General features: G+C 44.2%; 1 protein-coding gene across 3 annotated transcripts; it reads right to left on the bottom strand.

The window, feature by feature from the left end:
• Positions 1 to 3,439: 3,439 nt before the first annotated feature.
• Positions 3,440 to 18,832, bottom strand: DIPK1C (divergent protein kinase domain 1C). Of its 3 annotated transcripts, XR_005956598.1 has the most exons (5): positions 18,565 to 18,832; positions 13,045 to 13,722; positions 9,479 to 9,643; positions 7,324 to 7,851; positions 3,440 to 3,560 (listed from the first exon to the last, which is right to left on the bottom strand). XR_005956598.1 is itself a non-coding variant. In XM_041484832.1 (4 exons), exons 1-4 carry the CDS (start codon positions 18,695 to 18,697, stop codon positions 7,636 to 7,638), a joined length of 1,233 nt encoding a protein of 410 aa, XP_041340766.1. In that variant the 5' UTR covers positions 18,698 to 18,832; the 3' UTR covers positions 7,158 to 7,635. The 3 variants fall into 3 exon arrangements, 2 of the variants coding, with proteins under 2 accessions (XP_041340766.1, XP_041340764.1); XM_041484832.1 differs by lacking the exon at positions 3,440 to 3,560 and having other exon boundaries at positions 7,158 to 7,851; positions 13,045 to 13,763; XM_041484830.1 differs by lacking the exon at positions 3,440 to 3,560 and having other exon boundaries at positions 7,158 to 7,851.
• Positions 18,833 to 19,359: the final 527 nt, after the last annotated feature.

The raw sequence follows: 19,359 nt of genomic DNA, 5'->3' as shown, positions 1-19,359 counted from the left end.
TTATTTCCTAGTGAGCTTTGACTCAAGGACTGGGAGACTGAACACTTGCAAATCATTGCCTAATGCTCAGTGCTGTCAGAGAGGAGCTGAGGTTCAACCTTCAGCCGGCAGGGCAGTCTGATCTATCTGCTCATTTTCCAGGTGCAGGAGAGAAGAACTCTCCTGAGCTGCATCCCTAAGTTCCTTGCCCTACCTGAGCACCAAGAAGAGGTGCCTGTGGTGAGAGCAGAGCCCAGGCTCAGAGCCAGGCATCGCTGGTGAGCCAGTGTGTGTGGAGGGACAGCAAGGGGCTGTGCCACAGTCCTTGGGGAAGATCCCTGGATCGTGTCCGAGTGGGTGCAGCCATGTGTCAGCGTTTCCACAGAGACTCCAGCTAGGGAAAGGAAAAAAGCGCTGGGCTGTGGTTAAACATCTGCATTCTCACTTTTATTAAAGGAGTTTATTGCTCATTTTACTCCTACCTCTGCCCATTTAAAAGTGCAAGGAGCCCCCACTCTCCTGCTGGCATGAATCAAGAGCACACACTTAAATGCCACGGAATTATGCTGGTGTAAATCCAGCCTGAGCCTCCAAACATGCCAGCATCACATGTGACTTCATATTCAGGGGAAAATGGATGCAAAATGAATGAGGTGGAACTGAACAACTGTCCCTGCATAGTCCATTTCCAGGCTTTTCAGTGGAGCTTATCACTGTCCTGTCCAGCTCTTGGCTTCATTTCTTCACTTGTGAAAGATATCTATTGAAAAGGCAGTGGAAATTCAGGCAGTATACTTGCATTATCTAATACCTCTTCAGTGATATTGCTTTGGCTAATGTAACACTGTTTATTCAATATTTTCTAAGAGTTGGAGGCTAGAATCTGATCCAAAAAATGTAACTCTTTAATTACTTAAGAAAGCTCAGTGAAATCAATGGGTAAAACCACAGAATTTGATTAAGCATTCTGTTAATTTTTCATTATTTCTGTGCACTGTGTGATGCTCATTCATGTTGTTAATTACTCTTGCATTTCCCCAATTTATACAGAATAAAATATGAAAAACAAAACCCCAGGCATTTGCGGTCTGCCCACTGAGCATTTGTGACATGAAGTTACAGTTCAACAAAGGAATGCCTGAGTATCTGTGTGCACACTGCCTTTACTCCACAAAAAATAGAATACAAACACTAAAAGAAAGACCATGGTATAACATTCCAAGGAATGGTTTGTCCCTCCATGCTCTGGTCACAGTTTTGCCAAGAGTCAGATGAAGGCTCAATCCTTGTGTACGCACATCTGGACATATGTTTGGCAAAGCACTTACATGAGCATATATAAGCTAGAATCGGATAGACAAATACTGGTATCATTACATTGAAAGAAATTCTGAACACAGTAGTAATTACTTGGATATTTATTTAGCTATTGTTAGACATTTGATTCCATTAAATAGGCCCTGGTTCATATAATAAATATTTAGTCACTGATTAACTCCCTGCAAGATTAGATTGATATTTAATAACCCTTGTACAAGAAAGAAGAAGAAAAAAAAAAAGCCAAAAAACCCACCCCCCTGCCTTTTCCCAGCTATTCCCTTCTTGGGATAAGGAAAAAAATCCATTTCCTAAGGACAAAGACACAACCTGAAATCTCTGACACAGAAATGAGAAAGAAGTAATTACCATATCTGTGAAATTTGGAGTAGCAAACACATTGTGCTTTTTGAATTTTCTTTTGAACTGGAAAGAAGCAGAGGGCTTTGAATTATGCAAATAGAGAGGAATGTTAGCTCATTAATGTACATGGGATATTGGTTGAAGGATCTATTTTTTTTCCAGGTACTTGTATTTAACTTCCTCTTTAGAAACAATAACTGACCTCTGTTCTTTCCTGCAGCTTTGCCTGACGTACCTTTAAGAGAATGAACCCATCCTGAACTCAAGGCAGTTTGTTCTTTTCCTGCTGTAGCATGAATCTTGGAGAGATTATAACCAATTTAAGCAGGATGGGGGATTCTGTTTCTAACTAGCTAGAAGCAAACTGCTAAGGAACCAGCAAGGGAAAATTAGAGGTATTCACAATAGTCTCCAGCTTGGATTACATGTATCTTGAAAGCACTAGCAGCAGATGCTTGTGGAAGTGATTATGCACTGGATCATACACACATCCTTCTGGCTGCCAACATCACTTAGGCACACTTTGTAGTGCAGGAAAAATCCCCTCCAGTTTACAGGAGAAGGAGCTCAGAGTACACTGCAGAAGGCACCAAGAATTGTGGTGTTCAAAGGAGCTCAGCAGTCACTCTGCTGCTCTGGAGCCCAAGCCTGCAGGATCAAAACTTTACCCACAGGATTACAGACTGTAGCCTTTCAGGGATTTCAGCATTTTGCCATACTTTATAGACATAATAACACTTCTAGTGAGAAAAACACTCCTTTCTCTCTTTTTGGCTGACACTGTTGCTAATTAGGGCAGTTTTATGCATTTATGTAAATAGTAGTTCTAAAAGCTTTTTCCAAGTGATTTTATTCTGCCTAGCCTTTAGGCTGCAGATGTCATTGTACAGCTCCACAGTCTATTTGACAGATTCTTAGACACACACAACAAATGGCTTTGGTCATGGCTGCACTATATCCCCTCTGCTACTGCACTTCTTTATTTTAAAGAACTGCAATAGACATGTTGGTTTGGGTTTTTTTGGTTGTTTTTTGTTTTTTTTTTTTGCAATCAATTCATTGACATATCTGAGTTTTCAGTATGGAGTCTCTTATCTCTTTGGTTCTGAGTTCAATTGTCCTGGATTTTCATTCTTCCAGGCATCTCATTCTTTTCCTCGCTAAGCACTGCTGTCTTTTTTTGCTACTGAAAGCCCAGTAACCTTTCTCCTGATTTCACTGAGGATCCAGGAAAGTGGCAGCGACTCAGGCTCCTGCAGAGTGACTCTGCTTATTGTGTGGACTCACTACAGGTGGCCCAGACAGAGGGACTTCATTTTTCATTTGTACTAGGCTTCAGAGGGCATCTGCCAAAACAGCTAATCTGGTTTTTCATGTCTGCTGATACAGTGGATCCTTGGTTGGTTTATAGTTGTCTGCCCAGATGCATAGACTGGCATGACATCTACAAGGCTCCCATGTTACAGCCAGAAATTCATTAAAAGATGAAATTTATCACCTTTCTGGCTATTACACATGACAATATGATTTGCTGAAAAAAATTATCAGTGAGGAGTCCCTAACCTCTTTGAGTACGTGATCCCATTTTTCACCCTTACGAAATGTGTTGTTCAGCCAATGTTTCAAATTTAAAAAAACAAAAAAACAAAAACCAAAAACAAAACCAAACCAACCAACCAAACAAACAAACAAAAAACAACAACAAAACAACACGCTTCTGTCTCTTCTCTTCCAGTCCCAAATATCTGTTGTTATCTCTAGTGGTGCCTTTAGCAATGCTTCTGAATGCTCTCAGTGAAGGGGGAGTCTGGGAAGTCACATTAGGGAGAAGTAGTATCTGTAAGAACCACTCTGGCTGCAGAAATTACCTGCTTTTCTGGGCTAGTCACCATTGAGCCAACCTAGAAACACAAGGGGGACCACATAAACCCTTTGGAGCAAGGAGTTCTGCTCTGTTTTGTATCATCCTAGTGCAGGACTATTGTTTGCAGATGTCTTTTACAGAACATAAAATTCTAGCTGGAGAAAATCAGAAGATCTGTGAAAATCTTGAGCACAAGATTGAATTTATCTTTTCTAAAGATTTCCTAAAGATGAAGCAGACCTCCAACTGGACTCATCTCTTGTAAAATGTGGGGACAGACAGTGTATTTGGACTATTGCAGAGTTGAAGCATATGCTGCTAACTGAGATGCAAAGAACGAATAAACAATGACAATGCCATTCCTGTTTCACAGGGAGCCATAAATATGGGGTGGAAGTTGCTGACTAAGGCACTAATTCAGCAAGTGGTAGAAATTAATCAGGAGATAATGCCACTTTTATAGGGCAAAAAGGATATGGGAACAGACTAACAGAGCAAAGGGATGGGGCTGAGATCAATTGAGTGGGAACAGACCTCTTGGACTACAGTGGCTGTTGCCAGTGCAACCAAATGCTATTAGTGAGCCTTTGTAAGTCATCTTTTATATGGAAGGGATGAGCAGTGGGAAGAATCTTACAGAGTCTTTATAAAGCTATGGTGCACTAACTACCAAAGAGGGGCGGGCAGTGCTGCCAGGGCTGCATGAAAGGGGCTTTGTCAGAAAGGAGTGTCAGCCCTGGGTCTTCCTGTCAAACACCTGTATAAATTTTTCAATTAAAAAAAAAAAATATTTTCACCAAAAATGTGTTTGTAAAATCATACAGGCTCAAATTACAGCAGTTTGCACTTGTCTCCTTAAGGTAAATGGAAACTAAACCAGTGCCTTAAGTTTTTCTTTCCGTCCCAGAGACATACAGGCACAACTACTGTTTTATTCCTGTTTTGGTCATTGCTACCTGTGCTAATTAAATTACAATATTTCATTTGCTGCACTGGTGGTGCTTTCTCTCCTGTTTCCCAGGATTAAGTGACTTTACAAAGCACGTGGGGGGCTGTGAAGAATCAAGCCCTGTGTTCACAGAGCCTGTCAGATTCTCCTTGTCTCCTTGAAGGTGTGCACCAAAGCCTGCCTGAAGCTGGCTGCATCAGTGATATGTAATCTCACAGCCCAGCCAAGGACAAATAACCCAATTGTGTTGATCTTGAGAGATTTCTGAGGTTTCTCTCTATGCTGAAAAGAAGTGAAACCTAATGTCCTGGGAAAGTGTGGTGTGGGGGAAGGAGGTCCCTGCCAGGTGGAGGTGGCTGCAGCCAGGCCCTGAAGGGTTTGGAGAAATCTGTCAAAGGCAGCTTCCCTTCCTATATCCTGCCAAGGAAAAAGGATCTTCTGAGCAGAGTCACATTCCACCAGCATTTGGCTGCCACCAGTTTTCATTTCACTATGTTTTTTCCACCTGTTTTGAAAGTGGAATATCCCACCCAACAGCAATTTGTCCTGTCTGAAATGCAAATCTGGAAATGGGAAGGGGATCTCCCATGGGGGGAGCATGACTCTGCAAAGCACCGAAGGTCTGAGCGATGCCTGCTTTTCCCTGAAGGTACCCTCTGAGCTTGGGAAGGAGGAAAGAATGGGACCAGGGAAACAGGAGCATCTTCATGTGTAAAGATAATGTGTATAATATCTTCATGTGTATAATATCTTCAGGTTCCCCAGTAGCATTTGAGATATATATTGAGTCCCTCCTGACCTAGCAAGGATCAAGAAATAATATCTTCAGGTTCCCCAGTAGCATTTGAGATATATATTGGATCAAGAAGGGGGGGATTTGTTGCGAGGGAGCACAAAAATTGATTAGTGTCACAAGAGCACAAAAGCAAACTGGTGGTAACATAGTCACATGTCTTGAAGGTAAAGGTTACCTCAAGGCAGCATCACCAACTTAACTTCATGTACATAATTCCTGAGAGGCACTCACTCTTGTCTGTAGTCAAAAATTACAATTTGTGAAGTCTGGAGCTTTCCCAGATTATTTGTGTCATATCTTCACTGTTCCGTTTTATCAGAAAACCTGTAGAAAATATCTTACCTGTTTTCTTCCTTGCTACAGTTTGAGCTCATTGCTGGTCATATCCACCAAGGATATCTGGACAGGGCAGTTCTCTCCTATTCTCTTTTTAGCAACCTCTTTCTGTTTTTGAAGAGAGTTATCATGTTTATCTTCAGCCTTTTCTTCCTCAGACTAAATGTCACTTTATTAAATCTTGCATCATAAATCATGTTTCTACAAAGGCTGACATATTTTTTAGATTTTTTCCCTTAATCCGTCTTGTCTTGTCTTGTCTTCTCTCTAACTAATACTTTACCTATCCCTGTTCCTTTGCCACAATCTGAATCTGTTCTTTATCATTTTCTCCATCTATTTCATTGCTTTGTAACAGGGTTAGTCTGTAATTCGTGTTTCTTTTTATTCTTTGCCTTTGCTTTTCCTTCCTGCTTTTGCAAAGAATGATCTTAAAGTATTGAAATATTCTTTGCCTGCCTGGTTAAAGGAGAAGCGTGGACTGAGAGCAACGTTACCAGTCAGGAGCTCCTAAGCTGAGCTCCACCTTAGCAGCAGCTCGTCCAGCCCCAGGCAAGGCATCTGACCTTCTTCTTGCTATGAGTTTCTTGAGGGCTTGCATGATTTTTAAAAATATGATAGCTTATTGGAAGAAATATATATACAAACACACTAGCACCAGTCTGAAAATTTGAGCTAGGCTTTAAGGGTTCAAGGTCACCTTAACAGCTCCCATTTTTCTGGTCATTGGCAGTCTTTAGCTTTACTTTAAAGAACCACTCCAGAAATTGAAAATTTAATTAGCACTCACGGGCTTCACTGCTGTCATAAGGCTGAGGAACATAAAGATGGAGCAGATTAAGTGTTGTCACATGTCTCACATCCACAAGCCAGTATTGTTGGTCTTCAAATTGATTCCTCCAACTGAGGGCTGTCATATGCTGCTGGGATTCCTGTTTGTGGGGTTTGTAATGTCCCCATGCCAAAACCAGATGATGGGGACGTTGCCTGGTATTGAGCCTATGCACTTGTAGTGTCTCCTAAACCCATTTTAGTTTCTCCAGCTACAGCGCTGCACATTTGAAAGGCAAAGTTAATGTTTTTAAGTTAGAGGTCTTTATTTACATAACTGATTGCAAGATAATGAATTTGTACCAAAAAAATTTCCTTTTGTTCATTAAAAAAATACCGTGGAAGAAAACTCTGCATCTGGATATTGTTCTGTGCAAAGGACAGATGGTTGACATTCCTGGGCAATTCTGCTCTCTGGCAAAGGAGTGCTTCTTATCAAATGCTCTGATGTACGAGTGCCTGAGGGCTTGTTCACATGGGAAAATCCAGTAGCATTATTCATACCTCTTCACTGCAGGATATGAGTACCCACATGGGAGCTCAGCAGGGGTATAATTATTTTGCTCTAGAAAAGTCCAAAGTACCTTTATATAATTTTTCCCCAAAAGAGTTAGAGATGGCACAGGTAATGCAATGGCCCAGAGAAAATGCATTTGGGGACATCAGAAAAGATTGCTTTGTACAAAAGCAGCTCTTTCCTTGTGTGACAGCACACTTCCCTGTTTGAGATCCCCCCCTTCTTTTTTTTTTTTCCCACACAAAATGCTCTGTATCTACTGTAAAAACCCACCTCGTTTGGCAGAGAAACTAAAACAAACACCATACATGTACTTATTCACACCCACCCACCCATTCTTTTAATTATTGATCAAGATTTGCTGCACTTACACTTTTCTCCTGTAAATACATCCTCTGAGCACCACACTCAGGCAGATGCTATCTGAGCAGTGACTGCAGCTCAGAAGGATGCGCTGTATGCTGATGGACAGGGGTAGTGCTTCCTCAGGAGAATAAGCAAGAACAGAATCCAAGTAATGTAAAGCAATGTAACACTTGGCAGGATATTAACAGGACGTGCTGCACCTGCAGCTATGAACTTCATTTGCATAGCAGAAAAGCAATCTCTGTGCTGTAAAAGCAGGGGTTTAGGAGGGCTGGCAGAGAGACTGGGATGTGCCCTTTGCAGCTCTGCATTTTTGTCTACTCTGCCCCTTGCAGCTCTCTCTGGGTGACCCGCAGCAGGTGGTACAGCTCCGAGAGGGATTTCAGAGTCCTCTGGTGCCCGGTGGCACCCGTGTGCCCCGGCTGAGCACACTCCTGCACGGCTTTCTGCAGCTGCAGCTGCAGGGGCAGGGAAACCAGCGGTCCTCTGAGATTTGGGGAAAACCAGCGACGAAATATTTTGTCACAAATTACCTGGGGAAAGGAAAAAGAGCGGATCATTGTGTTTCAGGATCTATGACTAATGCCCTGCTGATTCCCTGGAACGGTAGCAAAATGTCATTGGAATCCAAAGTGCCATGTAGCCATTCAAAGAGGGAAAGGAGCATCCATAAAGTCTATACTCTAGCTAAGGGATGGCCCTTCTCAGGCTGCTCCTGCACTTCACACATCTTATGAGCAGCTGGAGGTTGTTTAGTCTAGGAAAGAGGATGCTGAGGGAGGACCTTATAGCTCTCTATATGTACCTGAAAGGAGGTTGTAGCCAGGTGAGGATCAGCCTCTGCCACCACGTGACAAGCAATACAAGGGTAAATGAACTCAAGTTGTGCCAGGGGAGGTTTAGATTGGATATTAGGAAAAGTTTCTTTACCAAAATGGTTGTCAAGCACTGGAACCAGGGAATTAGATGAGTCACTGTCCCTTGAATATTTAAAAGATATGTAGATGTGACATTAGAGCTGTGATCTGTTGGTGGACTTGGCAGTGTTGGGTTAACAGCTGGACTTGATGATCTTAAAGGTCTTTTCCAACCTAAATAATTCTATGAATCTGCATAACAAGTGGTGAGGATGAGGGGCTGGGAGAAGCAGGCAAAAGGCCAACAAGCTATCCCCCCAGCCCTTCTGTTTCACCAGTGCCTCCCACCAACACAAGGTGGGTGAACTGTAAGACACCTCATCCCAAAGCCAAGAACCCCATGGACACCCCTTTCCAGCACACTCACACACTGCATCTGTAGAGTGGAGAATCACAACCACTGCTTACATTTGGACAGCCTCAACTTCACAGAGTCATAGAATCACTAAGGTTGGAAAAGACTTCTAAGATCATTGAGTCCAAGTGTCAATGCAGCACTGCCAAATCTATCACTAAATCATGTCCCAAGTGCCACATCTACAAGTTTTTTGAACACTTACGGGGACAGTGATTTCACCATTTCCCTGGGCAGCCTGTTCCAATGCTTGTTTCAGGAATTTTTCCTCATATTCAACCTAAACCCTCCCTGGTGCAACTTGGTGTCATTTTGTCTTGTTCTTACACTTGTTACTTGGGAGAACATGCCAACACCCACCTCACTGCAACCTCTTTCAGGTAGTCATAAAGAGCAATAAGATGTCCCTGAGCCTCTTTTTTTCCAGCATAAACATCTCCAGCTCCCTCAGCCACTCCTTACAAGTCTTGTGAGCCAGACCCTTCATCACTCCATTGCCCTTCTCTGGACATTCTCCAGCACCTCAATGTCTTTGTTGAAGTGAGGGGCCCAGGAATAAACACGGAATTTGAAGTGCAACTCAAGAATGTGACTTTACCCTCAGTGGAGACAGAAGTGCTAATCATTACCCTGCCCCTGTTTACTCTGCTCTCCTGTCTGTGGCACTAGGCTAACACCTACAGAAAATCGTGGCAAATAAACACTATATAGAGAGAATATAAAGATCTGTTTGTGTGCCCCAAGATGAGATTTCTGAACAGGACACTTACATAGACATGTTTAAAAATCTGACTGTCTTATCTCACAGTCTCCTTGTACATACCATGCATTTTATAGTCAGCGTGATTTTAAAAGGAATGGATGCATAAAACAGCTGTGTCTACTCACTTGCAAGTTGTTATTGGCTCTCTGTGCTCCACATTTTCTGATTTTCAGATTGCATTTTGAAAAGCAATCAAAGAAATTACAATCTTCATCTCCTGTGCACTTCTGTTCCAGGATGTCCCTCATTTTGGGTTCAAAAAAGGCCATATCCACATCAATGGCCACCACCTGTGAATCAAAACAGCCCATCAGATCTGGCACGGCACAGCCTCTGGGACAGGGCTGAGCAGGCATTCTTTGCTGCTGGCTTTGGGAAATGCTGTGCTGAGAGCATCTGCTGGTGGGGAACTGGGATCACAGGGGCTTTGTTTCACCTGACTGAGCCACACTAACCTAACGAGAACCACTTTTTAAACAAAAATGGCCAATGCTTATAACACCAGGAATGGAAAAATTATTTGTGAACAATATGCATCCCTGGGGTCAATTGGATTGATTCACCTTAAAGTGGACCTGTCCAATCTGAAGATGGATTTACTTGCTGGTGCAGCATATGCAGATGGCACCTCAACCTCTCAATTACACAATGGTGCACAATTACCCATGGGCCAGACAGTATCATTCAGAGCTCAGCATTCAGATTAAACCCCTGACTTTGCCACTGTGGAGAGGAGCAGCGGAATGTGCAAGAATAGCTGCACCTGGTACAGCTCCTGCAAACCTGTCCTTGCATTCTGTGGGTTTGAGTCTGTTCAGCTGCAGGAGGAGATTTGCTGAAAGCTGGGTCTGGCTTTGTCCAGTCTTCTTTGCTATGGTTTCACACATTCATTGTGCACATTTATTTTTCTTATAGTCCAGAAATATGTCCTGTAACAGAGTCCAGCCAGAAGCTGGTCACAGCAGAAAAAAACCTGAGTGAAAGGGGTCAGCCACTTTCCTCCCCCTGGCACGAGGCTCTCGGAGCAGTGTTTGCAGAGCTGCTGCCCGTGCTGGGGGTGAGACCTCTCTGCAAGCCCAGGGCTGTGGGCTCAGTTCCTGCCAGTGCCGCTCCACCCCGAATGCTTCACTTAAAGAAATCACAGCAATAAAGAGGGAAAGGAAGAAATCCAATACAGGGATGGCAGCTGCCTGATGTGAGCCAAGCTGTGAGTAAACACAGAGAAGGAAGCCTGTCTCCAACATCATGGATGCTCAGCCAGCAAATGTTCACAGCTGCATTTCACACTTGACAGACAGGATCAGGGATGTTCTCTCTCAACATATGATGCACATTTTCATAGGGAAAATGTCTGGGACCTGGGCAAAGCAGAGTTACTTGGGCTCAAATGATAGTTTTATTTTCCAGATTCGACCTCCCAAGTAACAGGAGAAGATGAACTGTGTGACTGGAACAGCAACTGGATCAACCCCAGGAACTAAAGATGTCTGGTTTGGTAGAAGGCCAAATAAACCTTCCACAGGCAAAATAAAGAGCATAATATAATCTTCATTTAGTTCTACTCCTTTTTCCATAGGGAAAAATCTTACCGAGATGAGACATATCTTAAAAACATAAGTATTTTTAAGCATTTTGGAGAGGTCTATAATGATGGTGTAGCCTAAGGAATTTTACGTTTGGGCAGGCAATTTTTTTTTTTTTTTTTTTTTTGCAGTTCAGTGCTTTGGAGAAGAGACAGTGATAGTAGTGTGGGGTTTCCCCAGTCCCAGCATCACTGTTCCACCTCCCAGGTGGGGTCTTTGCCAGCACATTTGACAATCTTATCCATTGCTCCACTAGGAAAAGCAGCCCTGGTTCCCAAATACATGGCTGTCAAAGGGTTCAGTGGCTTCACTGAAATTCTTTTACAAAAAATGTGTGGGCATCCAGCTAGACCCTGTGAAGACACATCTGGCTGACACTCTGCCTGTAAACAGCTATGTTTTGGTGGGCGTTGCTATGACCATAGCTGATGAAAAAAGTACCTAAGGAAATACAGGTAGGACCAAACTTGGCTCATTACCTGATTTAAAACCATGTTTAACGTGCTTCAGTCTTTCCAGTTTTCTCTGAAGTATTGGCAAAAGAGGAAGCTCTCCCAGAGCACTGTGCTTTCACCCAAACCTCCTTCTAACTCTACACCTTATGTGGCTCCATGGCAGCTTATGTTTCTCCTGGATGATCTAACAGACAGCTCCTCTCTGTGCTGCAGGAGAGCACATGGATGCTGGAGGCTGATCCCCACCACATGAAAATAATCCTCAAAGTAAAACTATTGCATTCCAGGCACATTTCTTTGGGCATTAGAAGTCTCTTTACTCAAATGAAGAATAGTGGTACAATTGTGGGGGGTTTTATTATCCTATACAAGGAAACAGCAAGTGAAAAAATAGCTTAAAACAAACATAAGAGACAAAAAAGAGGCTGCATTGCTGTGTACCCATTCTGGAACTGGTTGGTCACTGGAAGATCCTGGCAAATCAAGCCTCACCAAAAGTACTCATAAGAGAAGACACATCCAGTATTCATCCCTTTCCCTAAATGGAATCTATTTTCCTGTAAGTGGGTTGTGAAACAGATGCTCTGGCCTGTGCTCAGCCACAGACAGCCACAGCCCTGAGTAACTGAGGAAGATGGGCAAAGCCTGCCTTGAGGAATTCCTGCTTTGCCTAAATAGTGGTACAGCTCGCTTTAGTTTCTTGCTGTAGCTCCTCACCCGTTCCCTGCTCAGCTGCTGTATTGCACCTGAATAAACAACGGGAGGGGAGGGAAGGGTGAAGGGAAAACACTCTAATTGCTCTTAATGGCTGTACGTTTAGGTAGTGTTTGTCTAGTGCTCTGAAGGTACAAGTGTTACATTAACACTCAGTGACTACTAAAAATAGTCTTAAAGTCCCTGAAAATGCTTTATATTCACTCAGAGTGCAGAAACTCCACTGATGACTCTGCAAATTGGGAGCCTAATTTACACACTCACTGCACAGTACCTATAATCTGTAGACAAAATTCCAACCAAAACCAGAGGAATTTCTGTCCACAGAACAAATGTGAGCTGCACTACTACTTAGAAAATATACATAGCTATCAGGTCTGAGTTACAGCTGCACCACGAGAGGTCAAAGAGTGACAGTAGTAGGGAGTTTCATGTTGCTGTCCTTTGCATAGTTTCCAGACCAGATACACTGACCACCAAAGCACAAATATAGGTGTTTGGATGTGAGGAGTTCCCCTTGTGTCAGACCACAAATTCAGCCTTAGCTTTCAAATTCATACAGTTTTTTCATTTCAGCATCACTACCAGAAATATGACTCAAATTACAGCTTCATCTAGAGCTTTTGAAATCCCCTTGCCTCCAGGAGGGATCCCTCACCACATCCAAGGGACCTTGCACCGGTGCCTTTGAAGAAGTGAAACAAAACAGGAGTGAGAAGTTTTCAAAATAAGCAGCAGGGTTGTTGCTCCAAAAATGTGGCTGTACACATAACAAAGAGGAAAAGCTGCAGAGAATCTCCCTTGTTGCTTGTAAATTCATTGGCTGTGCAAAAACTTAGCCAAAAGCTGTACAAGGAGGGAAGTGTCATTTTTACAGTCACCTTCAGACTAGAATTTGACCTCAAACTCCTGGAACACCACCCTGAAGGCCTAACTTACCGTGAGATCGTGCCTGATAGCGAAGTTTTCTGGTTTGATGTCGCACAGGTGAAGGCGGTGAGAGAAATCGTTATCAAAATGCTGCACCATGTCCAGAAAGCTGAGTGCAATGTCAATGATGGCTCTCACCCTGCTTCTGTGTCCAGTAAGGGAGGGGCCGATCACGTTTTCCAAGGGAAAAAGAGTTTTGTGCCAGGCATGTCCAGCTGTGAGATACTCCACAGCATAGAAGTGTCCACAAGAGCCAATAATTCGTAGCACATGTTTGCTGAAGTCCTGAAGCAAACTGAAGTAGATATATTCTTCCTGCTGGAGCAAGGACCACATGCTGGCCACCTGTGCTTTCCAACGTGGTCCCTTCTTCCTTGTCCACAAGGGCCCCATGGTATTGTTAGACAGTTCTAGCCCCAGGGCATTTTTGACCTCCAAAGCTACCATAAGCAGAAGCTCTGTTTCAGGGATATCCTGTGTTTCCACCTCCTCTAGCATACTGAGGTGCTGGTAGCTTGAAAAGCTTTCTTTTTTGGACTTGAGTATAATGGGCTGGCCTCTCCAATCAGCCTGAATGACCTTCTTACCTCTGTCATAGTAAAGGCAGTGTTTGTACACCAGCTGCTGTGCCACACAGAGGTCTTCACAGAGGTCCCCAGTCAGGGCTCCGCTGCTGTAGTCGAGGCACTGGAGTGAAAGAGCAGAATATTCATAGCAGAACCATACCCCTATGGACCATGCAGAAGAAAGACAAATAATGAGCAACAGTCCTAAGCATGAGAGGATTGCACCAATCATGGAACTGCAAACACACACCTACAACCATTGGGTCAGTCAATGGTATGTCAGAAGTCTCTAGAGATTTATTACTAGGGGAGTTTTCCTTCAAAACAGGGATTATGGGGATGGTAAAGGGCAGGCTTTTCAGGGGCAAGGAAAGGGACTGGATGACCTGTTAATCTGAAACTTTTTACAACATGAGTTCAGTGAGACAAACTTTAAATACTTGGGCTGTGCTGTGCGTAATTATGGGTTGTAACGCTTTAAGGCACAGAGTAATGCAGATCTTCTCTGGAAGGGTCTGGGCAGCATAACTTAGACATCCCCCACTAAAACTAAAGGAAAATCCATGCATAGCTGGATTTCTGGGACATTCTACGGCTCTGCATGTTTCAGCCTTGCACTCAACATGCCCTGAAGGAAGCTGTGATAACCTGCTCCTTTATCCCCAGGAAACACAGAAGTTGCATTCAGTGAGTTTTGGACCAAGAACTTTCAGAATTTTTGAGTATGTAAATGCTGCAGAACACAATGACTCTCCAGGTTTTATATGTAGTTGTCAGAAATGACATTTTTATATTAATTGCTTCAATACTTAATATTTTATTCACTGGAAAGAAATCAGTCTTTGGAAACAAGGGAACTGCTGCTTGATAGTTTAGTGGTCAATGCAAAGCAGGGCAAGAATTGCAAGGACTCCCTCACCAGTTCTTCTCTCAAGCCAGAATAATTTCCATAATATCATTTCCAAAAGTGGAGGCAGCTGATGTACTCCTGTGGTCATTCAGAAGTGCAGCTGTAGGGACTGCTTTGGGTCACTCAGTAGAAGGAATGATCAGAGGTCTCTGGTGAAAGGGGAATAGAGGGGGTGGTGTAGAAAGCCAAACATCTGTGAGGCAGCTTGACAGTGTCATCCACCTCCATTGCTTTCTGGCATTTGAATCTTCATTTAAACAAACTTCAGGTTCCCCCCTGCACGTGCAGAGCTTGCAGTGGCTGCCGGAGCCCCACCTCATTTGTGACTGGCTGTTACACGAGGACGTGATCATAGCAGTCAAGTAGTGTATTTCTTGGGACAGTCCCTGAGGTGTGTACATCAGAGGAATATGTTCTGATGCCAAGCAACATTTAGAGTCCAGCCTTAAACAGCACACCAGGGAATGGGTGGAGGATTAAGTCCAAAATCCAAGAATGGTGATCAGTTGACAGAAACAGCTCACTGAGGGCAGTTCAGAGAGACATAAAATTCATTTATACTCTGATGTTCTCACAGCCCAAGTGGGAACAATTAGTGCCAGCAAGTTGAGTCAGGTAGGCAAATTCTTGCATGAGTGTCTGGACACTGAGTTCGTGCATGGACACACACATCTGCATCCTCATCCACATCAGGATGACTAAAGAGACTCACTCAGGCTTCTGAGACCCACTCAGACTCAGATCTGCAGACTACAGAGCATGCAGATCAATGTTCTTGCTTTTGAAAATTTACTCCTACTAATGTAACACAGTTTTACTCTACCTTTTAAAGTAGGAAATGTAGTTTTCTCAACAAAAGTAGATTAGCAGTTCTTACCATCTGCAGCTCTAAGCAATTTTAGAAAGAAAATTACAAACAGAAGGAATTTTTTGGGGTTTCTTTGGATTGTAAGTATAAGCACATTTAAAATTCTATTGACAGACCACAATCTAATTCTCTTCTTGTACAGTAAGAGAAGATAGGACTTACTAGTGTAATTGGGTTCACATGGGTGGACACTTGCCCCTGTAGACAATTTTACTGTGGTCCATTCTTAGTGGGTTCACTTGCATGGACTTAAAGAACACATGACCATGACCTGTAGCCAAACATGTCAAGACACAGCTTATTTTCCTATGTTGACATCACGTCATTCTTAATGGCATTAGTGAAAAAAAAGTAGTTGTGGAAAAAGCAGACTCAGATTTCACAGGCAGAGGAGACAGACCCTTTTTGAACCTGGTTGTTGTTTAGGACTTTTCTGCTGTTTTTTCAGTTGATGCTATAAATATTTGATTATTAACCTAGAATCTGACAGTGTTGGAATCATATTCTTCTTAACAATTAACTTGTGCAGTGTTTCGCAAATTTGGATCTGTGAAAGAGGACTTGACCAAAGAGCTCATGGTCTCACAGTGATGAAACACAGATCAGCCTTCCAGAAGTGGTCACAAAGACAAGCAAGGCTTTCAAAAAGACTTCCTCAAGGAAGCAATCAAGAAGATTGAACCATTTCCTATCAGCCTACCACTGCACAGTTTGCACTGGCAGTTCATCTTGTAGCAATTATTTGACCCTTACATCCATTCTAAACACACAGTTTTACAGGACAGTCTTCCATCATATTGGCATGGCTTGTACTGTTGTGCTCCCCAGTGTACTAGCTTGCATTTTATAGTACTAAAACACAAATTTGGTGGACTGAAAGCATTTAACCAGGGAATACAGATTACCCTGCCATGACACAATGGACCATTTATTATTTACCAACACAGGAAGCTTTCCACTAACTTCAGACTTCACTATACAAGATTGTCCATCATCCTGCTGATAAAAGGAAGAATCAGTTCCCCAAAGAAATATTTCAGAAATGATCCTCCAACCTAACTGCCATCCCTGTCTTAATGACTGAAGTTTGAAATCTGTTGATGAGACAGTTTTAAATCGACCTAGTGATTGACCTTCGAAAGACACAAATTCTTCTTTCAGTGCCAGATACTTAAAACTAAAATATGAAAATGCTACTAAGCCAAAAGCTTTATAAAGAAGCAGCTGTACTACACAAAAATGCACACACAAGCATGGTTCGGACTCACTCATATGTATCTTATTAAAATTGGCTACATAATTTTTACAGTCTTCAGTGAACTTATCAAGATAAGTTTAAAAAACTGGGGTTAAATTAATGTAAAAGCTTAAATGAATGTAAACCTTGCTAAGGATTTTAATAAATTTAAATAACTCACTGTACCACTATCAGTGCCTTAAAACTGATGTTTTGCCTAGTTAGCTACTATTTCTATGTAAATGCAATGCACAGCCAGGTTTGGAAGGCATCAAAATTAATTGATTTCTCCAGAGGGAACAGAAATTGATTGCTATGACTTAGTGTGTTCAGTGTAAATGAAGATGAGACTGGCATTAGGAAAGAGCAAAGGGGGTTTTTTTGAGATTTAAAGTTGGTCCCTGCAAATTGCCCAGTGCTATTTTAGCCTTCTCAGTGCAGTACACATCTGCACAGATGTATATCTTACTCAGAATAAGGAAATAAAACCTTCAGAAATGCCACTTGCAAGGGCATTTGCATCCACTTCCTTAAAATAACTCATCTCCTACTGAGAGATGACTAGTAAAATAGTTTTTCTTAGAAGCTGATTTTTGCTTAATAGAAGGTGTGAGACTCAAGCTATCAGGTTATTTGTTCGCGGATCAGTTGCACTTTCTGTAAGTGTGAAACTCATGCTATGTTCAGAAGATGTAGAAAAACTTATTTTGGGGCAGATGAAGACAAGTTCATTTTCTAATTATTCCACTAGAAGGACAAGCCCTTTCTAACGTCATCTGGGAAAACTGTTGCTTACAAACCTTAACGATACTACTGATGATTCACCTACTCACAGACAAGCACAGCAATCTCAGCTACTCTTCCTATGGGAGGAGGGTCTGAGCCTGAGCTGTCTCAGTGATAGACAACTTTCCAAGCTTGCGAGTGAAATCTGATCCCTGGGCTTTTGAAGCCTTGCCTGACGCTTTCCAAACGGAAGAACAGCAACAAGTCTCTGCCCATCTGTTTATTGGGGACTACGATGGGAAGGACCTGGACCTCCCTGGGCTTGGCAGCTCCGTGCACTCTGTATCTCAGTGTTCTTCCCGAGCACGTAAGGATGAGGCAGGAATCATTCCTTCAGCTGCAAACCTGAGCTCAGCCCTACTTCCATCTGGCTCCTGAGGTACTGAAACTGGAGCTCACTGCCATCAAAAACATGCTGTCAGGACTGCTGCCTACACTTGCTTTTCCTTTATTATACAGAATTAAGGAAAATCTATGATCAGCTTTTGCTTTCTTGCAGTGATCGACTATTTAATTCCCACTAGGATTCCTCTTTCCCCACCTAACCACTGGCACTACAGATAGCCTGACTAAGAAACAAAATTGAACTAAAAGCATTAACCCACACTGCTCCTGTTCTCAAAGTGTTTCCTACAGAATCCTAAATCAGTTCATTATTATTTTTAAGGGACATTTTAATGAACAGTTGCAAATCCTTTCTTGAATTTTAACCACACCTTACACACCGGCCCCCATCAGACCATAAAGGAAGAGATACAAGCTGCCTGGCACTTCTGAAAGACGACTTTTGTACTAACAGCTTTTCGGCTAAAAACAAACAAAAACCCCCCAAACCCGGAGGAAGGCTTTCCTCCTCTTCGGAGCGCTCGGCTTAGGCAGCGCACCCGCATCCCACGCCCGGGATCCGGCCCGCCGCCTGCACCTGACCTCGCCCCGGGGAGGGAGGCAGGGAGGGAGGGAAGGAGGCAGGGAAGCAGGTAGGGAGGCAGGGAGGGAAGCAGGTAGGGAGGCAACCGCCCGTCCGTGCGCACCGGGGGCGATGCGGCACCTCCGGCGGCCGGAGCCGGGCAGGGCGCCCCGAGAGCAGCCCCGACGGACCGCCCGCGCCTCGTCCTGCCGGGCAGCCCCCGGGAGATGCCCCGCTTCCCGCCGGGGCACGTACCAGCTTGGCCAGGATCCGGTGGCTTTTCTCGTCCGTGCAGCTCTCGGAGAAGACGCTCCTGTGGAGGAGGAACAGCGCAGCGCTCACCACCACCCAGCAGGCAGCCCAGAGGAGGAGCAGCAGCAGGGCGCATCGCCGCCAGATTTTGAGCCGCAGCCGCTTTAAGCCCGGGATGCCCCTCATCGCCGCGCCGGGGCTGCGCTGGGGCGGCCGCTTCAGCTGCGGCGGCCCCGAGCGAGCGGCGGCGGGGCCGGGGAGCCGCGCTCGCCCCCCGCACGCCCGTCCCACTCCAGCGCCCGCCGCCCCCGCCGGGCTGCCCCGGCCCCGGCCGCGCCCGCCCCCTCCCCGGGCCGGGGCTGCCCTGGCCGAGCCCGGAGCGCCCCTTTTGAATTTGAGCCACGTAGTTCCGCCGGCTTTTGTCTGCGCTCCCCTGTGCCAAGCGGCCCCTGCAGCCACTTGGCGGCTGCTGCCCGCGCCCCCCGCCTCTCCTCTGCGAGTTTCTCACCCGAGAATAAAAGGAGTTTGAAGGGTGATGAATGCTGCTCTGGGAACCCTTTGCCATCCAGGCGGCTGCTCGGTACTTTGAAAGAGGCAGCCTGGAGACGGACAGGTCCCTCTGGTGAAAGCTTCGTGTCCGGACGCATGGGAAAAGGAATAAAAAGTTGTCATTTATTCTGGAGTAACTTCTCAGTTTTATCCTCCCAGAGCCAATGGAGGAAGAGAGAGGAGCGACTCAGACGCCCTTTCAGTGACGCAGCCCCCAGCGCCCCCATAGTGGGTCGCCCTTTGGCTGCC

Source organism: Pyrgilauda ruficollis, unplaced genomic scaffold (genome assembly GCF_017590135.1).
Source record: "Pyrgilauda ruficollis isolate IOZ18807 unplaced genomic scaffold, ASM1759013v1 scaffold68, whole genome shotgun sequence".
NCBI classification, from domain to species: Eukaryota; Metazoa; Chordata; class Aves; order Passeriformes; family Passeridae; genus Pyrgilauda; species Pyrgilauda ruficollis.
This window is presented reverse-complemented; position numbering and strand designations above follow the sequence as displayed.